At 36.9% G+C, this 23069-nt stretch overlaps 1 protein-coding gene and 1 non-coding gene across 2 annotated transcripts; both read left to right on the top strand.

The window, feature by feature from the left end:
- Positions 1–11871: 11871 nt before the first annotated feature.
- On the top strand, positions 11872–13301 carry ACTRT1 (actin related protein T1). Its single transcript, XM_032331445.1, has one exon. The coding sequence runs from the start codon at positions 12069–12071 to the stop codon at positions 13200–13202; it is 1134 nt and encodes a 377-aa protein (XP_032187336.1). The 5' UTR covers positions 11872–12068; the 3' UTR covers positions 13203–13301.
- Positions 13302–20196: 6895 nt separating this feature from the next.
- Positions 20197–20303, top strand: LOC116583747. Its single transcript, XR_004282861.1, has one exon. It is a non-coding gene; the product is annotated as a U6 spliceosomal RNA (small nuclear RNA).
- Positions 20304–23069: the final 2766 nt, after the last annotated feature.

The following is a 23069-nucleotide window of genomic DNA, read 5'->3' as shown; positions in this document are numbered from 1 at the left end:
GCATTGAATAATACTCCATTCAGTAGATGTAATTAATGTATTCATCCACTCACCCACTGAAGAACAACTTGGTTGCTTCTACATTTTGGCAGTTATGAATAAATTCTACAAACATCCATGTACAGCTTTTTGTGTGGGCATAAATTTTCTTCTCCTTTTGGTAAATACCTAGAAGCATGATTGTTGGATTTTATAGTAAGGACATGTTTAGTTTTGTGAGAAACTACCAAACTGCCAAACTTTCTACACAATTCTGAACAACAGTGAATGAGAGTTCCTGTTGGTCCACATTCTCACCAACATTTTTGTTGTCAGCGTTCTACATTTTGGTCATTCTAACAGGTGTGTGCATAACTCGTTGTTTTAATTTGCATTTTCTTGATATATAATGTGTGGCATTTTTTTAATATGCTTATCTGCTACCTGAATATACCTATATAAATTGCAAAATGCTCAGAGACAAAAGAAAAATGAAACATATTACCAAACAAAGGAATAAAGAACGTATTTACTAGTAGTGACATGATGGTGTAAGATTTGATTGTTTGATAGATTTACAACATAACAGAGTAAGGAGCATTTTAGACAAACTTTAAGCAAAACTGGTAAAAATCATATTAAAACAAACCATTTAAAGACTATAAAATATCCTAAGAATATACAACAAATGTAGAAACATTTATTTAAGAAAATATACTGTAATTTGCTAATAACAATGAATCTGTGGTATTTGAACTGAGACTTGGTTCTTTTCTCCCCTTTCCTAACGCAGAGAGAGTTTTCAGACATGTTTAGCCAAGAACACAGAGCTTTCTGTTCCTAGAGCTTTCAGCTGGAGACTGTCTTCCAGAGAGGTACAACATTCCTCTTCTGTCCCCAGCTACCTGTAGCTAAGGCTGTAACAAGTAGATGTGAATAAGAAGTATAAATTCTCTTTTCTTTCACAGCCCATCCAATGATAACAGAGGCTCAACTATGGCACAGAAACATTAAGAATGCTGGGATCCCAACCATCCTTGCCATAGTTCATATAGTAGTAGTTCCATACCAGGAGAGGCAAGCCAAGAACACCTGAGGTTACTTCCCCCACCACTGAATGATCATATCCTATAAAATTAAAGTCTCTCAGAGAGAAATATGCTTTTGTGTTCACCCCAACTCCAGAGCCTTTTCTCAGTGATTATATCAGAAGGAAGAATCAGATTGGAAAATAAATATAGTTCCTAATTACTTCACAAATGAACCAGCTTCATTTATAACAGTGTGGAGAAATTTAAGCCTATGGCACTCTTGAAGAATACTGGAGGTGTTTGAGGAAATATTGGAAAATTCATAGATATATAGGTTAAACAGTATGTTGGGTAGTCTGCTGGAGACACGTGAAAAGAAAAAAAAGTGGAGGAAACATCCTTGGGTTATTTAAAAAACAAACAAACAAAATGAAACAACACAAAACAAAGAAACAACAATAAAAACCCCTCAAATAGTGACCTCAGGAACTGTCACTTCAAGTCTGAATCTGATTAGTTTAGAATGTGGGGAATTGTGCATAAAGGAATTTTTGAAACCAATAGAATAATCATCCCACAATTAGTGGACTTAGTAGATGGATATGGTTAGGGGAAAATAGAGTCAAAGACAGTCCTGCCAAAACCACTATCATCATCTCAAGGGGACTGTAGTCATATGCAAGGCTTCCCCCTGAAGCACAATGTCAGATGATTGATACTGCAGAGTACAACTAGACTCTATTAAAATAATCCTGCTAGTCATTAAACTAATAATCATATAGTAACAAGTCCTAGAGAAAGGGAAATACCCAGATTTGCTACATTATCTAGATTATCCAGTTTCGAACAACATCAACCAAAAGTATTACAAGACAAAAAATGAAACAAGTATGACTTTTATAAACAGGAGAAAACAGGCAAGAGAAAATATCTGTGAGAGTAACCAGATGTTTCATTTTGCAAAATCTTCCAATAAGCCATTATAAAAATGGCCAAAAAGCTAGAGAAAACCATGACCGAAGAAATAACGAAGGTTTGATAACAATGTTGCATTGAATGGAAAATATCAATAGTTAGAAATTATAAAACAGAACCAAAGGGAAATGCTGAAATTGAATATACCAATAACTGGAATGAGAAGTTCGCTAAAGGGGTTCAAAAACAGATTGAAACTGGTAGAATAAAGACTTAAATCAAATTTTGATCAATTGAGATTATGCAATCTGAAGCACAGAAATAAAAAGGAATGAACAAAAATGAACAGAGCCCCAGAAGAGTGCGGGAAGCCATTAATTACACCAACATATGCTTAATGGCTGTATCAGAAAGAGGAGAGGAAGAAGGGAACAGAGAAGAATTTCAAAAAAGAATGACTGACATTTTTCCCAATTTTTAAAACATTAATTTACACGTCCAGGAATCTCAACAACTTCAAGTAAAATAAACACAAAGAGATCCAGAAAGAGATACATCATAAAGAAAATGCAGAAAGATCAAGACAAAAAGAAAATATTGCAGGAACAAGAGAAAGATGACAGGAGGTTTACAAGAGAACATAAATAAAATAAAAACAATAGAGTTCCAATCCGAAACAGTGGAGATAAATAAAAATGGCACACATTCTTAGTATTTGATATTTGGATAAGTAGTGCTGAGATGGAATGTACAGCTTCATATGACAATGTATTAGTCAGGTTTTTCCACAAAGAGATACCAACTAATAGGACTTATATTTGTTTGGAAAGAGAAAGAAAAGAGGTGGGACAGGGAAAGAGAGAGAGAGAGAGGACACAGAGAAAGAGAGAGAGGAAAAGAGAGAGATTTTAAGGAAGTGGCTCATGCAGATGTATGGTTGGTACATCCAAAATTTGTAGGGCGGATAAGTGGGGTACTAAGTCAGATAAGAGTTAATGTTTTCCCACTTGTCTATTTTTGTTTTGTTTTCTGTGTTTCTAGGATCTTATCCATTAATTATTGCTAAGACTAATGTCATAAATATTTTTGTTTATATTTTCTTATTGTAGTCTCACAGTTTCAGGTCTTATGTTCAAGTTTTTAATCCATCTTGAGTTTATTTGTGTATGTGGTATAACATAAGTGTCCAATTTTATCATTCTGTATACGGATATCCATTTCTCCCTGCACCTTTTGTTGAAAAGACTAGCCTTTCCCCATTGTGTTATTCTCAGCACCCTTCTTGAAGATCATTTGACTATATATGCGTTATATTACATTTAGGGCTTATTTCTGGGCTCTTCATTTCATTGGTCTATATGTCTATATGTCTATCTTTGTCTTGGTATACTACTTTGAATATAGTGGCTTTGTAATATATTTTTTTAAGATTTTGTTTATTCGACAGACAGAGATCACAAGTAGACAGAGGCAGGCAGAGAGAGAGAGGGGGAAGCAGGCTCCCTGCTGTGCAGAGAGCCTGATGTGGGGCTCAATCCCAGGACCCTAGGATCATGACCTGAGCCAAAGTCAGAGGCATTAATCCTCTAAGCCACCCTAGCGCCCATGCAATATATTTAAAAATGAGGAAATGTGATATCTCCAGCCTTGTTCTTCCTTATCATAAACACTGACTATTCTAATTTGTTGTTCCATATGATTTTATAAGTCTTTTTTTATTTCTGTGAAAAACGCCATTGGAATTTTCATGGAAATAGCATTGAATCTGCAGATCAATTTGAATACTATAGACATTTGATCATATCAAGGCATCCAGTCTTTGAACATGATATATACTTCCATTTATTTTTGTCTTTTGAAATTTTTTTTATCAATGTATTTTGGTTTTCAGTGTACAAATTTTTTACTTCCTTGGTTAAGCTTATTTCTAAGTGTTTTATTCATTTTATTGCTAGTGTAAATGCAATTACATTCTTTATTTCCTTTTTGGGTAGTTTATAGTTAGTGTATAGAAACAATGAATTTCCTTTTTTTTTAAATGAAGATTTTATTTATTTGATTGAGAGAGAGAGAGCATGAGAGAAAGAGCATGATAAGGAGGGAGGGGTTAGATGGAAAAGCTTGTTCCCCATCCAGCAGGGAGTCTGATGAAGGACTTGATCTCAGGACCCTGAGATCATGACCTGAGCTTAAGGCAGATGCTTAACTGACTGAGCCACTCAGGTGCTCCCAAAACTGATTTTCTTATATGTTGACTTTGTATCTTGCAACTTTTCTGAAATTGTTTATTAGTTCTAACAGGTTTTTATGGAGATAGACTTTTTAGGGAGATATATATCTCCCTAAAAAGTCTATCTCCATAAAAACCTGTTAGAACTAATAAACAATTTCAGATATATCTAGATCTATATCTATAGACTTTTTAGGGAGATATAGATCTAGAGCTATATATAGCTCTATATATATATAGCTCTATAGCTCTCTATATATATAGCTCTAGATCTATCTATCTATCTATATATATATATCTCACATGAAGACAGAGACATTTTTACTTTTTACATTTTGATTTGGATGGCTTTTATTTCTTTTTCTTGACTATTAATCTGGCAAGAACTTCCAGTTCTATGTTGAGTAAAGATGTCAATATTAGGCATCTCTATGAAAGTTCTCCAAAGACATAGAACCAATAAGATATAATAATACCCTATAGTAGAACCAATGTATACAATAGTAATTGGCTCCCATAATTATGGAGGTTGGGAAGTCCCACAATCTACAGTTTGAAAGCTAGAGAACCAGGAGAGCTGTTGACATAATTCCGTTCAAATCTGAATTCCTGAGAACTATGGGGACCAATTATGTAATTCCTAGTTTAAGGTCAAAGGTCAGAGATGGGAGGTGCTAGTGCCAATTCCTGTAATCCTAAGCCCCAAGAACAAGGAGCTTTAATTGTTAAGGCAATGAGAAACTGAATATTACAGTTCACAAAGAGAGGGTAAAATTTTACTTTTTCCTCACCTTCCTTTTTGTTTTTTTCTATTTAGGTCCTTAAAGGATTGGATGATATTCACCCACATTGGTGAGTGTGGATCTTCTTTACTTAATCTATTGATTAAAATGCAAATCTTGGGGCACCTGGGTGACTCAGTGGGTCAAGCCTATGCCTTCGGCTCAGGTCATGGTCTCAGGGTGCTGGGATCGAGCCCCGCATCAGGCTCTCTGCTCAGCAGGGAGCCTGCCCCCCGCCATCTCTCTGCTTGCCTCTATGTCTGCTTGTGATCTCTGTCTGTTAAATAAATAAAATCTTTTAAAAAAATAAAATACTAATCTTTTCTAGAAGTATTCTAACAGACACACCCAGAAATCTTTTATCAGGTACCTGGACCTCCCTCAGTTCAGTTGACATTGAAAATTAAGCATCACAGCATTATTTTCTTGTTCCTGATCTTAGAGGAAGAGACTTCAGTTTTTTACCATTGAATATGATTTTAAAATTGGGCTTGTTGTATTTGACCTTTGGTATGTTGAGGTATATTCCTTTTATTCCTACTTTTTTGAGAATTCTTATCATAAAAAGGTATTGAATTTTGGTATTTTTTAACATATCTATTGAGATGATCATAATTTTTATTCTTCATTTAATTAATGTGCTATATCACATTGATTTGTATATGTTGAACTACCTTTGCATCTCAGGGTGAAATTCTGCTTGATCATGGTGTATCATCTTTTTAGCGTTCTATTGAATTCAGTTTACTAGAACTTGGTTGAAAATGTTTGTTTCTATATTCATCAGAGATATTGGCTTGTAATTTGTGTGTGTGTGTGTGTGTGTGTCTGCTTAGCTTTAGTATTAGCATACTTCTGGCCTTATTAAATGAGTTTAGAAGTGTTCTGTTCAGAGGTGCATGGGTGGCTCAATTGGTTAAGTGTTGGGCTTTTGATTTTGGCCAAGGTCATGATCTTAGGGTTGTTAAGATTGAACCCTCTGTTGGGCTCAATTCTCAGCATAGAGTTTGCTTGAGATTCTCTTTCTCCTCTCCCTCTGCCTTTTGCCCCCACTCACTCTTTCTCTGTGTCTAAAATAAATTTTTAAAATATTTAAAAAAATAAAGAAGAGCTCTGTTCAATTTTTTAAGACAAGTTTGAAAGACACTGGCATTAACTCTTTGAATGCTTGGTGGAGTTCACCAGTGAAGCCATCTGGTCTTGGTGTTTTCCTTCTTGGGAGGATACCCTCATGTATTCAGTCTTAGTAAGTAATAGGTTTATAGGAACTTGTACATTTCTTCTAGATTTTCCAATTTGCTGGCAAAAACTTCATGGTATTTTCCTGATTCTGTGTATTTTTCCAGATTAGTAGGATTTTTTTCCTCTTTCATTTCTAATTTTATTTGAGTCTTCTCTCTTTTCCTTAAATTAGATGAATGTCTTTTTAAAATTTTTTCTCAAAAACCAATCCTTATTTTCATTGATCTTTCATATTGTTTTCCTATTTTCCATTTTACTTATTTCTGCTCTAAGATTTATAGTTTTCTTTTCATGCTAACTTTAGGTTTAGCTTGTACTTATTTCTCTAGTCACTTGCAGTATAAAGCTAGGTTGTATTTTGAGCTATTTCTTCTTTCTAAATGTAGACATTTATCACTATAAATGGCCCTGTTAGTACTGCATTTGCTGTATCCTATAAGTCTTGGTATGTTGCATTTTCATCATTGTTTATCTCAATAAATATTTTTACTTTCTATTTGACTTTTTCTTTGCCCTAATGATTGTTCAGAAGTGTGATTATCTTAATTTGTTCAGAATTCTATCACAACAATAATAAAGATTGAATGGCTTATATACAACAGGAATTTATTTCTCACAGTTCTGGAGGCTGCAAAGTCCAATATTGAGGCATCAGCAGAATCAGTGTCTGGCAAGGACCTGCTTCCTTGGTTCATAAATGGATGTCCTCTCACTGTATTATCACATGGCAGAGGGGCAAAGAAATGCTCTGAAGCATCTTTTTAAAAGGACACTAATCCAGTGGAAAAAAGACAATCTCTTCAATAAATGGTTCTGGGAAAATTGGACAGTTATGTATATAAGAATGAAACTTGACCATTCTCTTACACCATACATGAAGACAAACTTGAAATGGATGAAAGACCTCAATGTGAGGCATGAATCTATCAAAATCATAGAAGAGGACATAGGCAGTAACTTCTTTGATATCGCCCATAGCAACTTCTTTCAAGACATGTCTCCAAAGGCAAAGGAATCAAAAGTGAAAATGAACTTTTGGGACTTCATCTAGATCAAAAACTTCTGCACAGTAAAGAAAACAGTCAGCAAAAGAAAGAGGCGACCCACGGAATGGGAGAAAATATTTGCAAATGACACTACAAAGGGCTGATATCCAAGATCTATAAAGAACTCCTCAAACTCAGTACCCCCAAAACAGATAATTGTGTAATAAAATGGGCAGAAGATATGAACAGACACTTCTCCAAAGAAGACATAAAAATGGCTAGCAGACACATGAAAAAATGTTCATCATCATTAGCCATTAGGGAGATTCAAATTAAAACCACATTGAGATATCACCTTACACCAGTTAGAATGGCCAAAATTAACAAGACAATAAGTGCTGGAGAGGATGTGGAGAAAGGGGATCCCTCTTATACCATTAGTGGGAATGCAAGTTGGTACAGACAGTTTGGAAAAACAGTGTGGAGATCCCTAAAAAAAATAAAAAATAGAGCTACCCTATGATCCAGCAATTGCACTACTGGTTATTAACCCCTAAGATACAGATGCAGTGAAAAGAAGGGCCATCTGTACCCCAATGTTCATAGCAGCAATGGCCACAGTCACCAAACTGTGGAAAGAGCCAAGATGTCCTTCAACAGATGAATGGATAAAGAATATAAGGTCCATATATACAGTGGAATATTATGCTTCCATCAGAAAAGATGAATACAAAAAAAGGATGAATAACTAAATTTTGTATCTACATGGATGGGACTGGAGGAGATTATGATGAGTGAAATAAGTCAAGCAGAGAAAGTCAACTATCATATGGTTTCACTTACTTGTGGTGCATAAAGAATAACATGGAGGACATTAGGAGAAAGAAAGGAAAAGTGAAATGGAGCAAATTGGAGGGGGAGATTAATCATGAAAGACTGTGGACTTTGAGAAAAAAAATGAGGGTTTTGAAGGGGAGGTGAGAGGACGGATGGGTAAGCTTGGTGGTGGTTATTAAGAGGGGCATATATTGCATGGAGCACTGGGTGTGGTGCATAAACAATGAATCTTGGAACACTGAAAAAATAAAATTAAAAAAGGACACTAATCCTTTTTGTTTCTAAAAAGAAACAAAAGACATTCAAATTGGCAAAGAAGAAGTCGAACTTTCACCTATTTGCAGACAATATTGTACTCTATATAAAATCCAAAAGACTGCACCAAAAATTGTTAAAACTGACACACAAATTCAGTAGTCACAGGATACAAAGTCAAAACACAGAAATCTGCTGCATTTCTATACACTAATAATGAAGCAGCAGAAAGAGAAATTAAGGAATTGATCCCATTTACAATCGCACCAAAACCCATCAGATACCTAGAAATAAACCTAACTAAAGAGCTAAAAGAGATATACTCTGAAAATTATAAAACACTTCTGAAAGTAATTGAAGATGACACAAAGAAATGGAGAAATATTCCATGCTCATGAATTGGAAGAACAAATATTGTTAAAAGATATAAATTACCCAAAATAATCTACACACATGATACAATCCCTATCCAAATACTGCCACCATTTTTCACAGAACTAGAACATACAGTCCTAAAATTTGTATGGAACCACTAAAGACCCTGAATAGTGAAATCAATCTTGAAAATGAAAAGCAAACCTGGAGGTTTGCAATTCCAAACCTCAAGTTATATCACAAAACTAGAGTCAGAAAGACAGTGTGATAATGGCACAAAAGTGGGCACATAGATCAATGGAACAAAATAGTAAACCCAAAAATGGACCCAGAATTATCTGGACAACTAATCTTTGACAAAGCAGGGAAGATTATCCAAGAGAGCATGAGTGGGAGGGGAAGGACAGAGGGAGAGGGAGAGAGAGAATCTTAAGCAAGATGCATGTCCAGCATGGAGTCAGACATGGGTTTCATTCTCATGACCCTGAGATCATGACCTGAGCCAAAATCAAGAGTTGGACACTTAACCAACTGAGCCACCCAGCCGCCATGCAAAAATGTAAATATATAATGTGTACATTTTGATGAGTTTGAACACAAGCATGCACCTGTGGCACCATTCACAATCAAGGTAATAAATGTATCCATCGTGTCCAAAAGGAAAAAGACAGCCTCTTCAACAAATGTTATTGGGATAACTGCACAACAACAGGCAAAAGAATAAAACTGGATCACTTTCCAAAACCATTCATAAAAAAAAAAATTAAAAATGGATGAAAGACTTAAATATGAGACATAAAACTGTCAAAATCCTAGAGAAAAACATAGGCAGCAACTTATTTGACTTTGGCCATAAAAACTTCTTCCTAGATATGTCTCCAAAGGCAAGGGAAATAAAAGTAAAAATGACCTATTGTAATATCATAAAGTTTGGAAAACAATCAGTAAAGCTAAAAGACAATGCATGGAATGGGAGAAGATATTTGAAAATGACATGCCTGATAAAGGTCAGCATTCAAAAGATTTAAATAATTTATAAAATTCAATAGCCAAAAATTAAATAATCTGGTCAAGAAATGGGCAGAAAACATGTTGTTTTGAAGTTTTGGGCACGTATGTTTATAATTGTTTCATATTCCTCATTAATTGACAGTTTTGGTTTTGTGTTATGATTTCTTGTCATGTGACAATTTCTGACTAGAGTCTATATTGTCTGATATATGTATAGTACCCTGCATTCTTTTGGTTACCATATGCATGGAATATTTTTTTTTCCATTTCTTCACTTTCAGTCTATATGTGTCCGTAAATCTAAAGTGAGTCCCTTGTAGCGCCATGTATTTGGGTCTTGCTTTTTCATCCATTTTTCTATTTTTGATTGGGGAATTAATTCCTTTATATTTGAAGTAATTTTGATGTAATAAGCTATTTTGTTTATTGTTTTCTGTCTATATTACACTTATTTTGTTATTTTCTTTCTTACTTATTGTTCTATTTTGTGATCTGATGGTTAAAGAATCCTGTAGAGAAGAGATAGGACGTTGTTTTTCAGTGGGTTTAAAGTCACAGCATTACAAAATGAATAGGTTCTAGAGATCTGTTGAACAATATTGTACCTGTAATTAAGAATCGTTCACACACTTAAAAACTGTTAAAAGGGTAGATCTCGTGCTAATTTTTTTTTTCCTCTAAAGATTTTATTTATTTATTTGTGAGAGAGAGAGAGAGAACACAAGTAGGGGAACCAGCAGAGGGAGCTGTAGAGGGAGAGATAGAAGCAGGCTCCCCACTGAGCAGGAAACCAATGTGGTGCTTGACCCCCAGACCCTGGATCATGACCTGAGCCAAAGGTAGGCAGGAGATGGGTATCCTGGTGAAATCCATTTTCAGAAAGTATATTTGTTCTTCCTTTACCTTTTTGGTCTATTCAGAGACTTCAGCAGTTTGAATGATGTCCACTTGCATTGTGAGGTTAATTTTCCTTACTCACTTTACCAATTTAAATGCTAGTCTTTACTAGAAATATCTTCAGGGATACACTCAGAAATGATGTTGTACAAGCTATCTGGTCATCCCTTAGCCAAGTCAAGTTAACATAAATTTAACCATCACAATGCTACCATCAGGTTCTTTCTTTTATTAATGTCTGTTAATACTTGCTTTATGTATTTTGGTGATCCTATGTTGGATACATAGATATTTATAATTGGTATGTCCCTTTGTTGGATTGATTCCTTCATCATTATGTATGTACATATTTGTCTCTTTCTACAGTCTTTGTTTTAAAGTCATTTTGTCTGATATAAGTATGACTACACCAGCCAAAAGCTAGGTTTTTTTAAAGTTCAAAGTAGAGAGAATATTATTACTGACATTATATAGATACATGAAGATTATAAACAAATACTTTGAACAATGGTATGCTGTAAGATAGGTAAATAAAATGTATTATATCCAAACAGTGGAAGGACCTGGAAGATGATATCCTAAATTAATTAAGTCAGACACAAAAAGCCTCATATTACATGCCTCCATTTATATGAAAATGGTAGAATAAATTTATAGAGACAGGAAATATATTAGTAATATTTAGTGCTCAGGAGGACAGTCTAAAGAGGGTGATAGCTGAAGGACACTGGGTTTCTTTTCCAGATATGTAAAATATTCTAAACTTGACTTTTGTAATGTTTGCATATATCAGCGAATGTACCAAAAATATGGGAATGCACACTATAAATGGGTGAATGCATTATTTGTGAAATTTATCTCAGAAAAAGCTGTTAAAAACAAGAAACACTTATGGGAGGTAATAAAAGATAGTTTTCTGAGCTCCTCTGAAACTGGATTAAGGGCATCCACATTCCAGTCTGAGCCTGTGTCTTGTGGTTACTTCTACCCCCTAGCAAAGGGAAGGGTATTTTTTAATGATCCACTCACAAAAAGTTAATTCTGCACATAAGTCATTTTTCTGGAAGAAGCCCATGGTTTGGCTGCTTCAAGTTGGTTCTAAGAGTAGGCCTTTGATTCAGTTTCATCGACATAAGCTGTCCCTGGGTATGGTCTGTCTTTCTCTTTTACATGTTTCTCCAAGCTAGGAGTATTGGTGGCTCAAAGACCCCACCCCTTAAAATCCCTTTGTTGCTCTATGGGGATAATTGTTGCCTTGGCTAGATTGTTACATAGGGGGCAATCATCACTGAAATTGCCACAGTGGGGCGTGGGCTGCCTTAAAGGGGAGAAGATTCATGGGTTGAAGATGGGGTATTCTGGGGGGTTATGGACAGTCTGCTAGGTCCTCCTGAGTGTCAGGACAACCTTTGAGACCTTTGAGAACTTTGGACGCCTGTTGTTTTAAAGCTTCCATAGGTGCCTGTTGTCATATAAGGTGGCAAAGTGGTTTTTATTTTGTTGAAGTTTGGAAGAACATGCTGCAGACATGTTTAACCCATATGTATTAGATATTCCAGCTGTAATTTTTGACAATGGATCAGGACTCTGCAAAGCAGGCCTGTCTGGAGAGATTGGACCCCGTCATGTCATCAGTTCTGTCGTGGGACATCCTAAATTCAACAAGACGTTATCAGAAGCCACTAAAAAAAAGTACCTTGTGGGAGAAAAAGCCCTATATAAATATGAGGCCTTGCATTTGCACTACCCCATTGAGCGTGGACTAGTAACAGGATGGGATGATATGGAAAAACTCTGGAAGTATCTTTTTGAGTGGGAGCTAGGAGTAAAACCCTGTCAACAACCTGTGCTCATGACTGAGCCCTCCTTGAACCCAAGGGAGACACGAGAGAAGATGACAGAAGTGATGTTTGAGACCTTCAATGTGCCTGCTTTCTACCTGTCCAATCATGCAGTGGTAGCTCTATATGCCTCTGCTTCAGTCACAGGATTAGTGGTGGACAGTGGAGATGGTGTCACTTCCACTGTCCCTATCTTTGAGGGTTATTCCCTGCCTCATGCTGTCACTAAGCTCTATGTAGCAGGAAGGGACATCACAGAGCACCTCACTCGGCTCCTCCTTGCTAGTGGAAGTAGTTTCCCTTCTATACTCAATAAAGCCTTAGTGGGTGACATCAAAGAGAAGCTGTGCTATGTGGCTTTGGAACCAGAGAAAGAGCTATGTAAGAGGCCAGAAGAGGTTCTGAGAGAATACAGACTGCCAGATGGGAATGTTATCTATATTGGAGACCAGCTACATCAGGTGCCTGAAATTCTATTTGCACCTGACCAGCTGGGTATCCACAACCCAGGACTATCCAAAATGGTGTCCAGCAGCATCATGAAGTGTGACACTGACATCCAAAAGAATCTTTTTGCAGAAATTGTGCTGTCTGGGGGTACAACTCTTTTCCCTGGGCTTGAGGAAAGACTTATGAAAGAACTGGAACAGCTGGCTTCCCTGGGAACTCCCATAAAGATCACAGCTTCTCCTGATAGATGTTTCTCTGCATGGATAGGTGCATCCATTGTGACCTCTCTGAGCAGTTTCAAGCAGATGTGGATCACTTCTGCAGATTTCATGGAATTTGGGGCATATGTTGTTCAGAGAAGATGCTTTTAAGGAATCCAGAGCACAAGGGATGGCTTAAAGTGTCAGATCACTGCTTGAAGTGTCAGATCTTGTGGACGGAGACATCTTCCCTTGGACTTTGACATGGTGTTTGATAAAATTGATATGCCATTTCCGTTTCAGTTCATTTTTGGTGTCAGCAGAGTAATTTCTGATCCAGGTAATGAATTATTTTAAATGGTTCTATTCTACCTTTTCTGTCTTAAGAATATTGTTAGTTGTTTTCTCCAGAGAAATCCTTTGTTTATTTGTTGGGGTTGTGTCTACATACAGAGTTTATAGTTAAAGCAGGTCCTTGAGCCTCATGTGCAGAAGCTTGACTCAGTAGGATCCCTGGGCCTTCATTTTAATCAAGTATCTTGGATATTTTTGACAGATCTAGTGCTAAGGTAAGAAAAAAATCACCAAAGTAAGTGGGAGAAGTGGAGGGGAATTAAGTAAAAAAACAAACAAACAAACAAAAACAACAAAACAAAACAAACAAACAAAAAACACTACCCTATTAGGGCTCAACAGAACCTTTCACTCAATTGATGCTTTATTAGCAAAATAGAGCTCTCTGCTGTTTTCAGAGGTTAGGCAGCTAAACAGGATGAAGCTCTTTCCTTGGCAAAGTGGAGAAATGTGAACAGAGATAACTATTTGATTAATGTTCTCTAAGCTCAAGCCCTTACTTCCAACTGGAGAATTAAGAATCAAGAATGCTACATTTTGATTATTTGTAATTTTAAGGATATTTATAGCCTCATTTAGAAGTAAAATAATGGAAATACTTAATGGTAATCAAAAAATAAATTGTTAAATAAATTATGGCTACATGATTTTTTTTCTTTTCTTTTTTATTTTTACTAACATATAATGTATTATTTGTTTCAGGGATACAGGTCTGTAACTCATCAGTCTTATAGAATTCACAGCACTCACCATAGCACATACCCTCTCCAATGTCTATCCCACACCCACCCCAACCCTCCTATCCCCCTCCCCTCCAGCAACCCTCAGTTTGTTTCCTGAGATGAAGAGTTACTTATGGTTTGTCTCCCTCCCGATCCCATCTTCTTTCATTTTTCCCTCCTTTGCCCCCACAACCCTCAGGCCTGCCTCTCAAATTCTTCATATCAGAGAAATCATATGGTAATTGTCTTTCTCTGATTGACTTATATCACTGAACAAATGAGCAATACCCTCTGGAATCATACACTTCATTGCAAATGGCAAAATATTATTTATTTTGATAGCTTCATAGTATTTCATTGTATATACACAATATCTTCTTTATCAATTCATCTGTTGAAGGACATCTAGGCTTTTAACATAGTTTGGTTATTGTGAACATTGCTGCTATAAACATTCAGGTGCATGTGCTCCTTCAGATCACTACATTTGTATCTTTAGGGTAAATACCCAGTAGTGTGATTGCTGGGTCATAGGGTAGCTCCATTTTAAACTTTTTGAGGAACCTCCATACTCTTTTCCAGAGTGTCTTTACCAGCTTGCATTCCCGCCAACAGTGTAGGAGAGTTCCCCTTTCTCTGCATCTTCACCAGCACCTGTCATTTCCCCACTGGTTAATTTTAGCCATTCTTACTGGTGTGAGGTGGTATCACATGGTGGTTTTGATTTGTATTTCCCTGATGCTGAGTGATGTTGAACACTTTTTTTGTGGGTCTCCTGGCCATTTGGATGTCTTCTTGGCAGAAATATCTGTTCATGTCCTCTGCCCATTTCTTGATTGGATTATTTGTTCTTTGGGTGTTGAGTTTGATAAGTTCTTTATAGATTTTAGATACTAGCCCTTTATCTGTCATATCATTTGCAAACATCTTCTCCCTTTCTGTTGTTTGTCTTTTGGTTTTGTTGACTGTTTCCTTTGCTGTGCAAAAGCTTTTTATCTTGATGAAGTCCCAATAGTTCATTTTTGCCCTTGCTTCCCTTTCCTTTGGTGATGTTTCTAGAAAGAAGTTTCTGTGGCTGAGGTCAAAGAGGTCACTGTTGGTGTTCTTCTCAAGGATTTTGATGGATTCCATTCTCACACTGAAGTCTTTCATCCATTTTGAGCCTATTTTTCTGTGTGATGTAAGGAAATCCTCCAGTTTCATTCTTCTCCATGTGACTGCCAATTTTCCAACATCATTTGTTGAAGAGACTGTCTTTAATCCATTGGACATTCTTTTCTGCTCTGTCAAAGATTGCTTGATAGAGTTGAGGGTCCATTTCTGGGCTTTCAGTTCTGTTCCTTTGACCTATGTGTCTATTTTTGTGCCAATACCATACTTCCTTAATGATTACAGTTTTGTAATAGAGCTTGAAATCTGGAATTGTGATGCCACCAACTTTGGTTTTATTTTTCAACATTCCTCTGGCTACTGGGGGCTTTTCTGGTTTCATATAAATTTTAGGATTATTTGTTATATTTCTTTGAAAAAGGTTGATGGTGTTTTGATAGGGATTGCATTTAATGTGTAGACTCTTCTAAATAGCATAGACATTTCACAATATATATTCTTCCAGTCCATGAGCATGGAACGTTTTCCCATTTCTTTGTGTCTTTCTCAATCTTTTTCATGAGTACATTATAGTTTCTGAGTAGAGATTCTTTGCTTCTTTGGTTAGGTTTATACCCAGGTATCTTATGGTTTTGGGTGCAATTGTAAATGGCATCAAATCCTTCATTTCTCTTTCTTTTGTCTTGTTGTTGGTGTATAGAAATGCAACTGATTTCTGTGCATTTATTTTATATCCTGACATAATACTGAATTCCTGTGTGAGTTCTAGAAGTTTTGGAGAGGTGCCTTTTGGGTTTTCCACATAAAGTATCATATCATCTGCAAATAATGAGAATTTGACTTCTTTGCTGATTTAAATGCCTTTTATTTCTTTTTGTTGTCTGACTGCTGAGGCTAGGACTTCTAAGACTGTGTTGACTAGCAGTGGTGATAGTGGACAGCCCTGTTGTGTTCCTAACCTTAGGGGAAAGTTCTCAGTTTTTCCCCATTATGAATGAAAATCGCTGTAGTTTTTTCATAGATGGCTCTTATGATATTGAAGTATGTACCCTCTTTCTCTACACTGTGAAGAGTTTTGAACAAGAAAGGGTACTGTAGTTTGTCAAATGCTTTTTCAGCATCTGTTGAGAGTATCCTATGGTTCTTGTTCTTTCTTTTATTAATGTGTTGTATCACATTGATTGATTTGCCAATGTTGAACCAACCTTGCAGCCCAGGAACAAATTCCATTCTTCATTGTGAATAATCCTTTTAATGTACTGTTGGGTCCTATTTGCTAGTATTTTGGTGAGAATTTTTGCATCCATATTCTTCATGGATATTGGTCTGTAATTCTTTTTGATGGATTCTTTATCTGGTTTTGGAATCAAAATAATGCTGATCTCATAAGATGAGCTTGGAAGTTTTTCATCCATTTCTCTTTTTTGGAAGAGTTTCAGAAGAACAGATATTAATATTTCTTTAAATATTTGGTAGAATTCCCCTGGGAAGCAGTCTGGCCCTGGGCTCTTGTTTGTTGGGAGATTTGTGATTGCTGCTTCAATCATCTTACTGGTTATATGTCTTTTTAGGATTTCATTTTCTTCCTGGTTCAGTTTTGGTAGTTTATAGGTCTTTAGGAATGCATCCATTTCTTCCAGATTGTCAAATTTGCTGTAGTATAATTGCTCATAATATGTTCTTATAATTGTTTTTATCTCTTTGACATTGGTTGTGATCTCTCCTCTTTGATTCATGATTTTATTAAGTTGGCTCCTATCTTCCCTTCTCTCTCTCTCTCTCTCTCTCTCTCTCTTCCCTTTTTTTTTTTTTGGTACATCTGGCCAGGGTTTTAGCAATCTTATTAATTCTTTCAAAGAATAAGCTCCTAGATTCCTTGATCTGTTCTACTGTTCTTTTGGTTTCTATTTCATTGACTTCTGCTCTGATCTTTATTATTTCTCATCTCCTACTGGGTTTAGGCTTTCTTTGCTGTTCTTTCTCCAGCTTCTTTAGGAGTAGGGTTAGGCTGTGTATTTGAGACTTTACTTGTTTCTTGAGAAAATCTTGCATTGCTATATACTTTCCTCTCAAGACCACCTTTGATGCATCCCAAACATTTTGAAGAGCTGTGTTTTTCATTTGTTCCCATGAATTAAAAAAAAAAATCTTTAGTTTCTTGGTTGGCCCATGCATTCCATGGTAAGATGCTCCTTAGCTTCCATCTATTTGAGTTCTTTCCAACTTTCCTCTTGTGTTTGAGTCCTAGCTTCAGAGCATTGTGGTCTGAAAATATGCAGGGAATGATCCCAGTCTTTTGGTACTGGTTGAGACCTGATTTGTGACCCAGGATGTGATCTATTCTGGAGAATGTTCCATGTGCACTAGAGAAGAATGTGTATTCTGTTGCTTTGGGATGGAATGTTGTGAGTGTATCTGTGATATACATCTGTTCCAGTGTGTTCTTTAAAACCTTTATTTCCCGGGCGCCTGGGTGGCTCAGTGGTTTGGGCTGCTGCCTTCGGCTCGGGTCATGATCTCAGGGTCCTGGGATCGAGCCCCGCATCGGGCTCTCTGCTCCGCAGGAAGCCTGCTTCCCTCTCTCTCTCTCTCTCTCTCTGCCTGCCTCTCTGCCTACTTGTGATCTCTGTCTGTCAAATAAATAAATAAAATCTTAAAAAAAAAAAAACTTTATTTCCTTGTTGATCTTTTGCTTCAATGATCTGTCAGTTTCAGTTGAGGGGAGGTGTTAAAGTCCCCAACCATTACTGGATTATTGTCAATGTGTTTCTTTGATTTTGTTATTAATTGATTTACAAAATTGGCTGCTCTCATGTAAGAAGCATAGATATTTGAAATTGCTAGATCTTCTTGTTGGGCACACCCTTTAAGTATGATACAGTGTACTTCATCTCTTTTTTTAAATTATTTTCAGCATAACAGTATTCATTATTTTTGCATAACACCCAGTGCTCCATGCAATCTGTGCCCTCTAGAATACCCACTACCTGGTATCCCAACCTCCCACACCCCCACCACTTCAAACCCCTCAAATTGTTTTTCAGAGTCCATAGTCTGTCATGGTTCACCTCCCCTTCCAATTTCCCGCAACTCCCTTCTCCTAACTCCTCATGTCCTCCATGCTATTTGTTATGCTCCACAAATAAGTGAAACCATATAATAATTGACTCTCTCTGCTTGACTTATTTCACTCACCATAATCTCTTCCAGTCCCGTCCATGTTGCTACAAAAGTTGAGTATTCATCCTTTCTGATGGAGGCATAATACTCCATAGTGTATATGGACCACATCTTCCTTATCCATTCGTCTGTTGAACGGCATCTTGGTTCTTTCCACAGTTTGGTGACCGTGGCCATTGCTGCTATAAACATTGGGGTACAGATGGCCCTTTTTTTCACAACATCTGTATCTTTGGGGTAAATACCTAGTAGTTCAATTGCAGGGTCATAAGGAAGCTGATCTTTTGCTTGGATGATCTGTCCATTTCAGTGAGGGAAGTGTTAAAGTCCCCTACTATTATTGTATTATCGTCAATGTGTTTCTTTATTTTGTTATTAATTGGTTTATATAGTTGGCTGCTCCCATGTTAGGGGCATAGATATTTAAAATTATTAGATCTTCTTGTTGGACAGGCCCTTTGAGTCTGAGATAGTGTCCTTCCTCATCTCTTATTATAGTCTTTGGCTTAAAATCTAATTGATCTGATATAAGGATTGCCACCACAGCTTTCTTCTGATGTCCATTAGCATGGTACATTGTTTTCCACTCCCTCACTTTAAATATGGAGGTGCATTAGTGCCTAAAATGAGTTTGCTGTAGGCAACATATTGATGGGTTTTGTTCTTTTATCCAATCTGATATCCTGTGTCTTTTGATTGGGACATTTAGCCCATTAACATTCAGGGTAACTATTGAGAGACATGAATTTAGTGCCATTGTATTGCCTGTAAGGTGACTGTTACTGTATATGTCTCTGTTCCTTTCTGATCTACTACTTTTAGCTTTCCTCTTTGCTTAGAGGACCCCTTTAAATATTTCTAGTAGAGCTGGTTTGGTGTTTGCAAATTCTTTCAGTTTTTGTTTGTCCTTGAACCGTTTTATCTCTCCTTCTATTTTAAATGATAGCCTAGCCAGTATAGTATTAGTGGCTGCATGATTTCTCATTTAGTACTCTGAATATATCATGCCAGTTATTTCTGGCCTGCCATGTCTCTGTGGATAAGTCTCCTGTCAATCTAATGTTTTTATCCTTGTATGTTGCAGACTTTTTTCCTGGGCTGCTTTCAGGATTGTCTCTTTGTTGTGAAGACTTGTAAATTTTACTATCAGGTGATGGGGTGTGGATCTATTTTTATTGATTTTGAGGGTGATTCTCTGCACCTCCTGGATTTTGATGCTTGTTCCCTTTGCCATATTAGGGAAATTCTCTCCAATAATTCTTTCCAATATACCTTCTGCTCCCCTCTCTCTTTCTTCTTCTTCTGGAGTCCCAATTATTCTAATGTTGTTTCATCTTATGGTGTCACTTATCTCTCGAATTCTCCCCTCATGGTCCAGTAGCTGTTTGTCCCTCTTTTGCTCAGCTTCTTTATTCTCTGTCATTTGGTCTTCTATGTCACTAATTCTTTCTTCTACCTCATTTATCTGAGCAGTAAGAGCTTCCATTTTTTATTGTACCTCATTAATAGCTTTCTTTATTTCAATTTGATTGGATTTTAGTTCCTTTATTTCTCCAGAAAGGGCTTTTATCTCTCCAGAGAGGGTTTCTCTAATATCTTCCATGCCTTTTTTCGAGCTCAACTAGCACCTTGAGCATCGTCATTCTGAACTGTAGATCTGTCCTATTACCAATGCCCATAGTGATTAGGTCCCTAGCCTTTGGTACTGCTTTTTGTTCTTCTTTTGGTGGTGAGATTTTCTGCCTTGTCATTTTGTCCAGGTAAGAATATATGAAGGAGCAAATAAAATGTTAAAAGGGGTGCTCACTTCAGCAGCACATATACTAAAATTGGAACGATACAGAGAAGATTAGCATGGCTGCTGCGCAAGGATGACACGCAAATTCGTGAAGCATTCCATATTTTTATCATGAGAGACTATGGACTCTGAAAATCAATCTGAGGGGTTTGAAGTGGCGGGGGGTGGGAGGTTGGGGTACCAGGTGGTGGGTATTATAGAGGGCACGGATTGCATGGAGCACTGGGTGTGGTGAAAAAATAATGAATACTGGTATGCTGAAAATAAATAAATTTAATTTAAAAAAAAAGAAAAAAAATGTTAAAAGGGTGGCAAAGACCCCGGGGAAATGTGCTTTTCTTTTTTTAATTTTTTTTATATTTTATAAACATATACTTTTATCCCTAGGGGTACAGGTCTGTGAATCGCCAGGTTTACACACACTTAACAGCACTCACCAAAGCACATACCCTCCCCAATATCCATATCCCCACCCCCCTTCTCCCAACGCCCCTCCCCCAGAGCCCTCAGTTTGTTTTGTGAGATTAAGAGTCACTTACGGTTTGTCTCCTCCCAATCCCATCTTGTTTCATTTCTTTTTCTCCTACCCACTTAAGCCCCCATGTTGCATCACCACTTTCTCATATCAGGGAGATCATATGATAGTTGTCTTTCTCCGCTTGACTTATTTCGCTAAGCATGATACGCTCCAATTCCATCCATGTTGTCGCAAATGGCAAGATTTCATTTCTTTTGATGGCTGCATAGTATTCCATTGTGTATATATACCACATCTTCTTGATCCATTCATCTGTTGATGGACATCTAGGTTCTTTCCATAGTTTGGCTATTGTGGACATTGCTGCTATAAACATTCGGGTGCACGTGCCCCTTCGGATCACTACATTTGTATCTTTAGGGTAAATACCCAGTAGTGCAATTGCTGGATCATAGGGCAGTTCTATTTTCAACATTTTGAGGAACCTCCATGCTGTTTTCCAGAGTGGCTGCACCAGCTTGCATTCCCACCAACAGTGTAAGAGGGTTCCCCTTTCTCTGCATCCTCGCCAGCATCTGTCATTTCCTGACTTGTTGATTTTAGCCATTCTGACTGGTGTGAGGGTATATCTCATTGTGGTTTTGATTTGTATTTCCCTGATGCCGAGTGATATGGAGCACTTTTTTTCATGTGTCTGTTGGCCATCTGGATGTCTTCTTTGCAGAAATGTCTGTTCATGTCCTATGCCCATTTCTTGATTGGATTATTTGTTCTTTGGGTGTTGAGTTTGCTAAGTTCTTTATAGATTTTAGACACTAGTCCTTTATCTGATATGTCATTTGCAAATATCTTCTCCCATTCTGTCAGTTGTCTTTTGATTTTGTTAACTGTTTCCTTTTGCTGTGCAAAAGCTTTTGATCTTGATGAAATCCCAAAAGTTCCTTTTTTCCCTTGCTTCCCTTGCCTTTGGCAATGTTCCTAGGAAGATGTTGCTGCGGCTGAGGTTGAAGAGCTTGCTGCCTGTGTTCTCCTCAAGGATTTTGATGGATTCCTTTCTCACATTGAGGTCCTTCCTCCATTTTGAATCTATTTTTGGGTGTGATGTAAGGAAACGGTCCAATTTCATTTTTCTGAATGTGGCTGTCCAATTTTCCTAACACCATTTATTGAAGAGGCTGTCTTTTTTCCATTGGACATTCTTTCCTGCTTTGTTGAAAATTAATTGACCATAGAGGGTCTATTTCTGGGCTCTCTATACTGTTCCATTGATCTATGTGTCTGCTTTTGTGCCAGTACCATGCTGTCTTGATGATGACAGCTTTGTAATAGAGCTTGAAATCCGGAATTGTGATGCCACCAACTTTGGCTTTCTTATTAAATATCTCTTTGGCTATTTGAGGTCTTTTCTGGTTCCATATAAATTTTAGAATTATTTGTTCCATTTCTTTGAAAAAGATGGATGGTACTTTGATAGGAATTGCATTAAATGTGTAGATTGCTTTAGGTAGCATAGACATTTTCACAATATTTATTCTTCCAACCCAGGAGCATGGAACATTTTTCCATTTCTTTGTGTCTTCCTCAATTTCTTTCATGAGTACTTTATAGTTTTCTGAGTATAGATTCTGTGCCTCTTTGTTTAGGTTTATCCTAGGTATCTTATGGTTTTGGTTCAATTGTAAATGGGATTGACCCCTTAATTTCTCTTTCTTCTGTCTTGATGTTGTTGTAGAAAAATGCAACTGATTTCTGTGCATTGATTTTATATCCTGACACTTTACTGAATTCCTGTACAAGTTCTAGCAGTTTTGGAGTGGAGTCTTTTGGGTTTTCCACAAATAGTATCATATCATCTGTGAAGAGTGATAATTTGACATCTTCTTTGCTGATTTGGATGCCTTTAATTTCCTTTTGTTGTCTGATTGCTGAGGTTAGGACTTCTAGTAATATGTTGAATAGCAGTGGTGATAATGGACATCCCTGCCGTGTTCCTGACCTTAGCGGAAAAGCTTTCAGTTTTTCACCATTGAGAATGATACTTGTGGTGGAATTTTCATAGATGGCTTTGATAATATTGAGGTATGTGCCCTCTATCCCTACACTTTGAAGAGTTTTGATCAGGAAGGGATGCTGTACTTTGTCAAATGCTTTTTCAGCAACTACTGAGAGTATTATATGGTTCTGGTTCTTTCTTTTATTGATGTGTTGTATCACATTGACTGATTTGTGGATGTTGAACCAACATTGCAGCCCTGCAATAAATCCCACTTTGTCGTGGTGAATAATCCTTTTAATGTACTGTTGAATCCTATTGGCTAGCATTTTGTTGAGAATTTTCGCATCTGTGTTCATCAAGGATATTGGTCTATAGCTCTCTTTTTTGATGGGATCCTTGT

This window comes from Mustela erminea, chromosome X, assembly GCF_009829155.1.
Source record: "Mustela erminea isolate mMusErm1 chromosome X, mMusErm1.Pri, whole genome shotgun sequence".
In the NCBI taxonomy this organism is placed as follows: Eukaryota; Metazoa; Chordata; class Mammalia; order Carnivora; family Mustelidae; genus Mustela; species Mustela erminea.
This window is presented reverse-complemented; position numbering and strand designations above follow the sequence as displayed.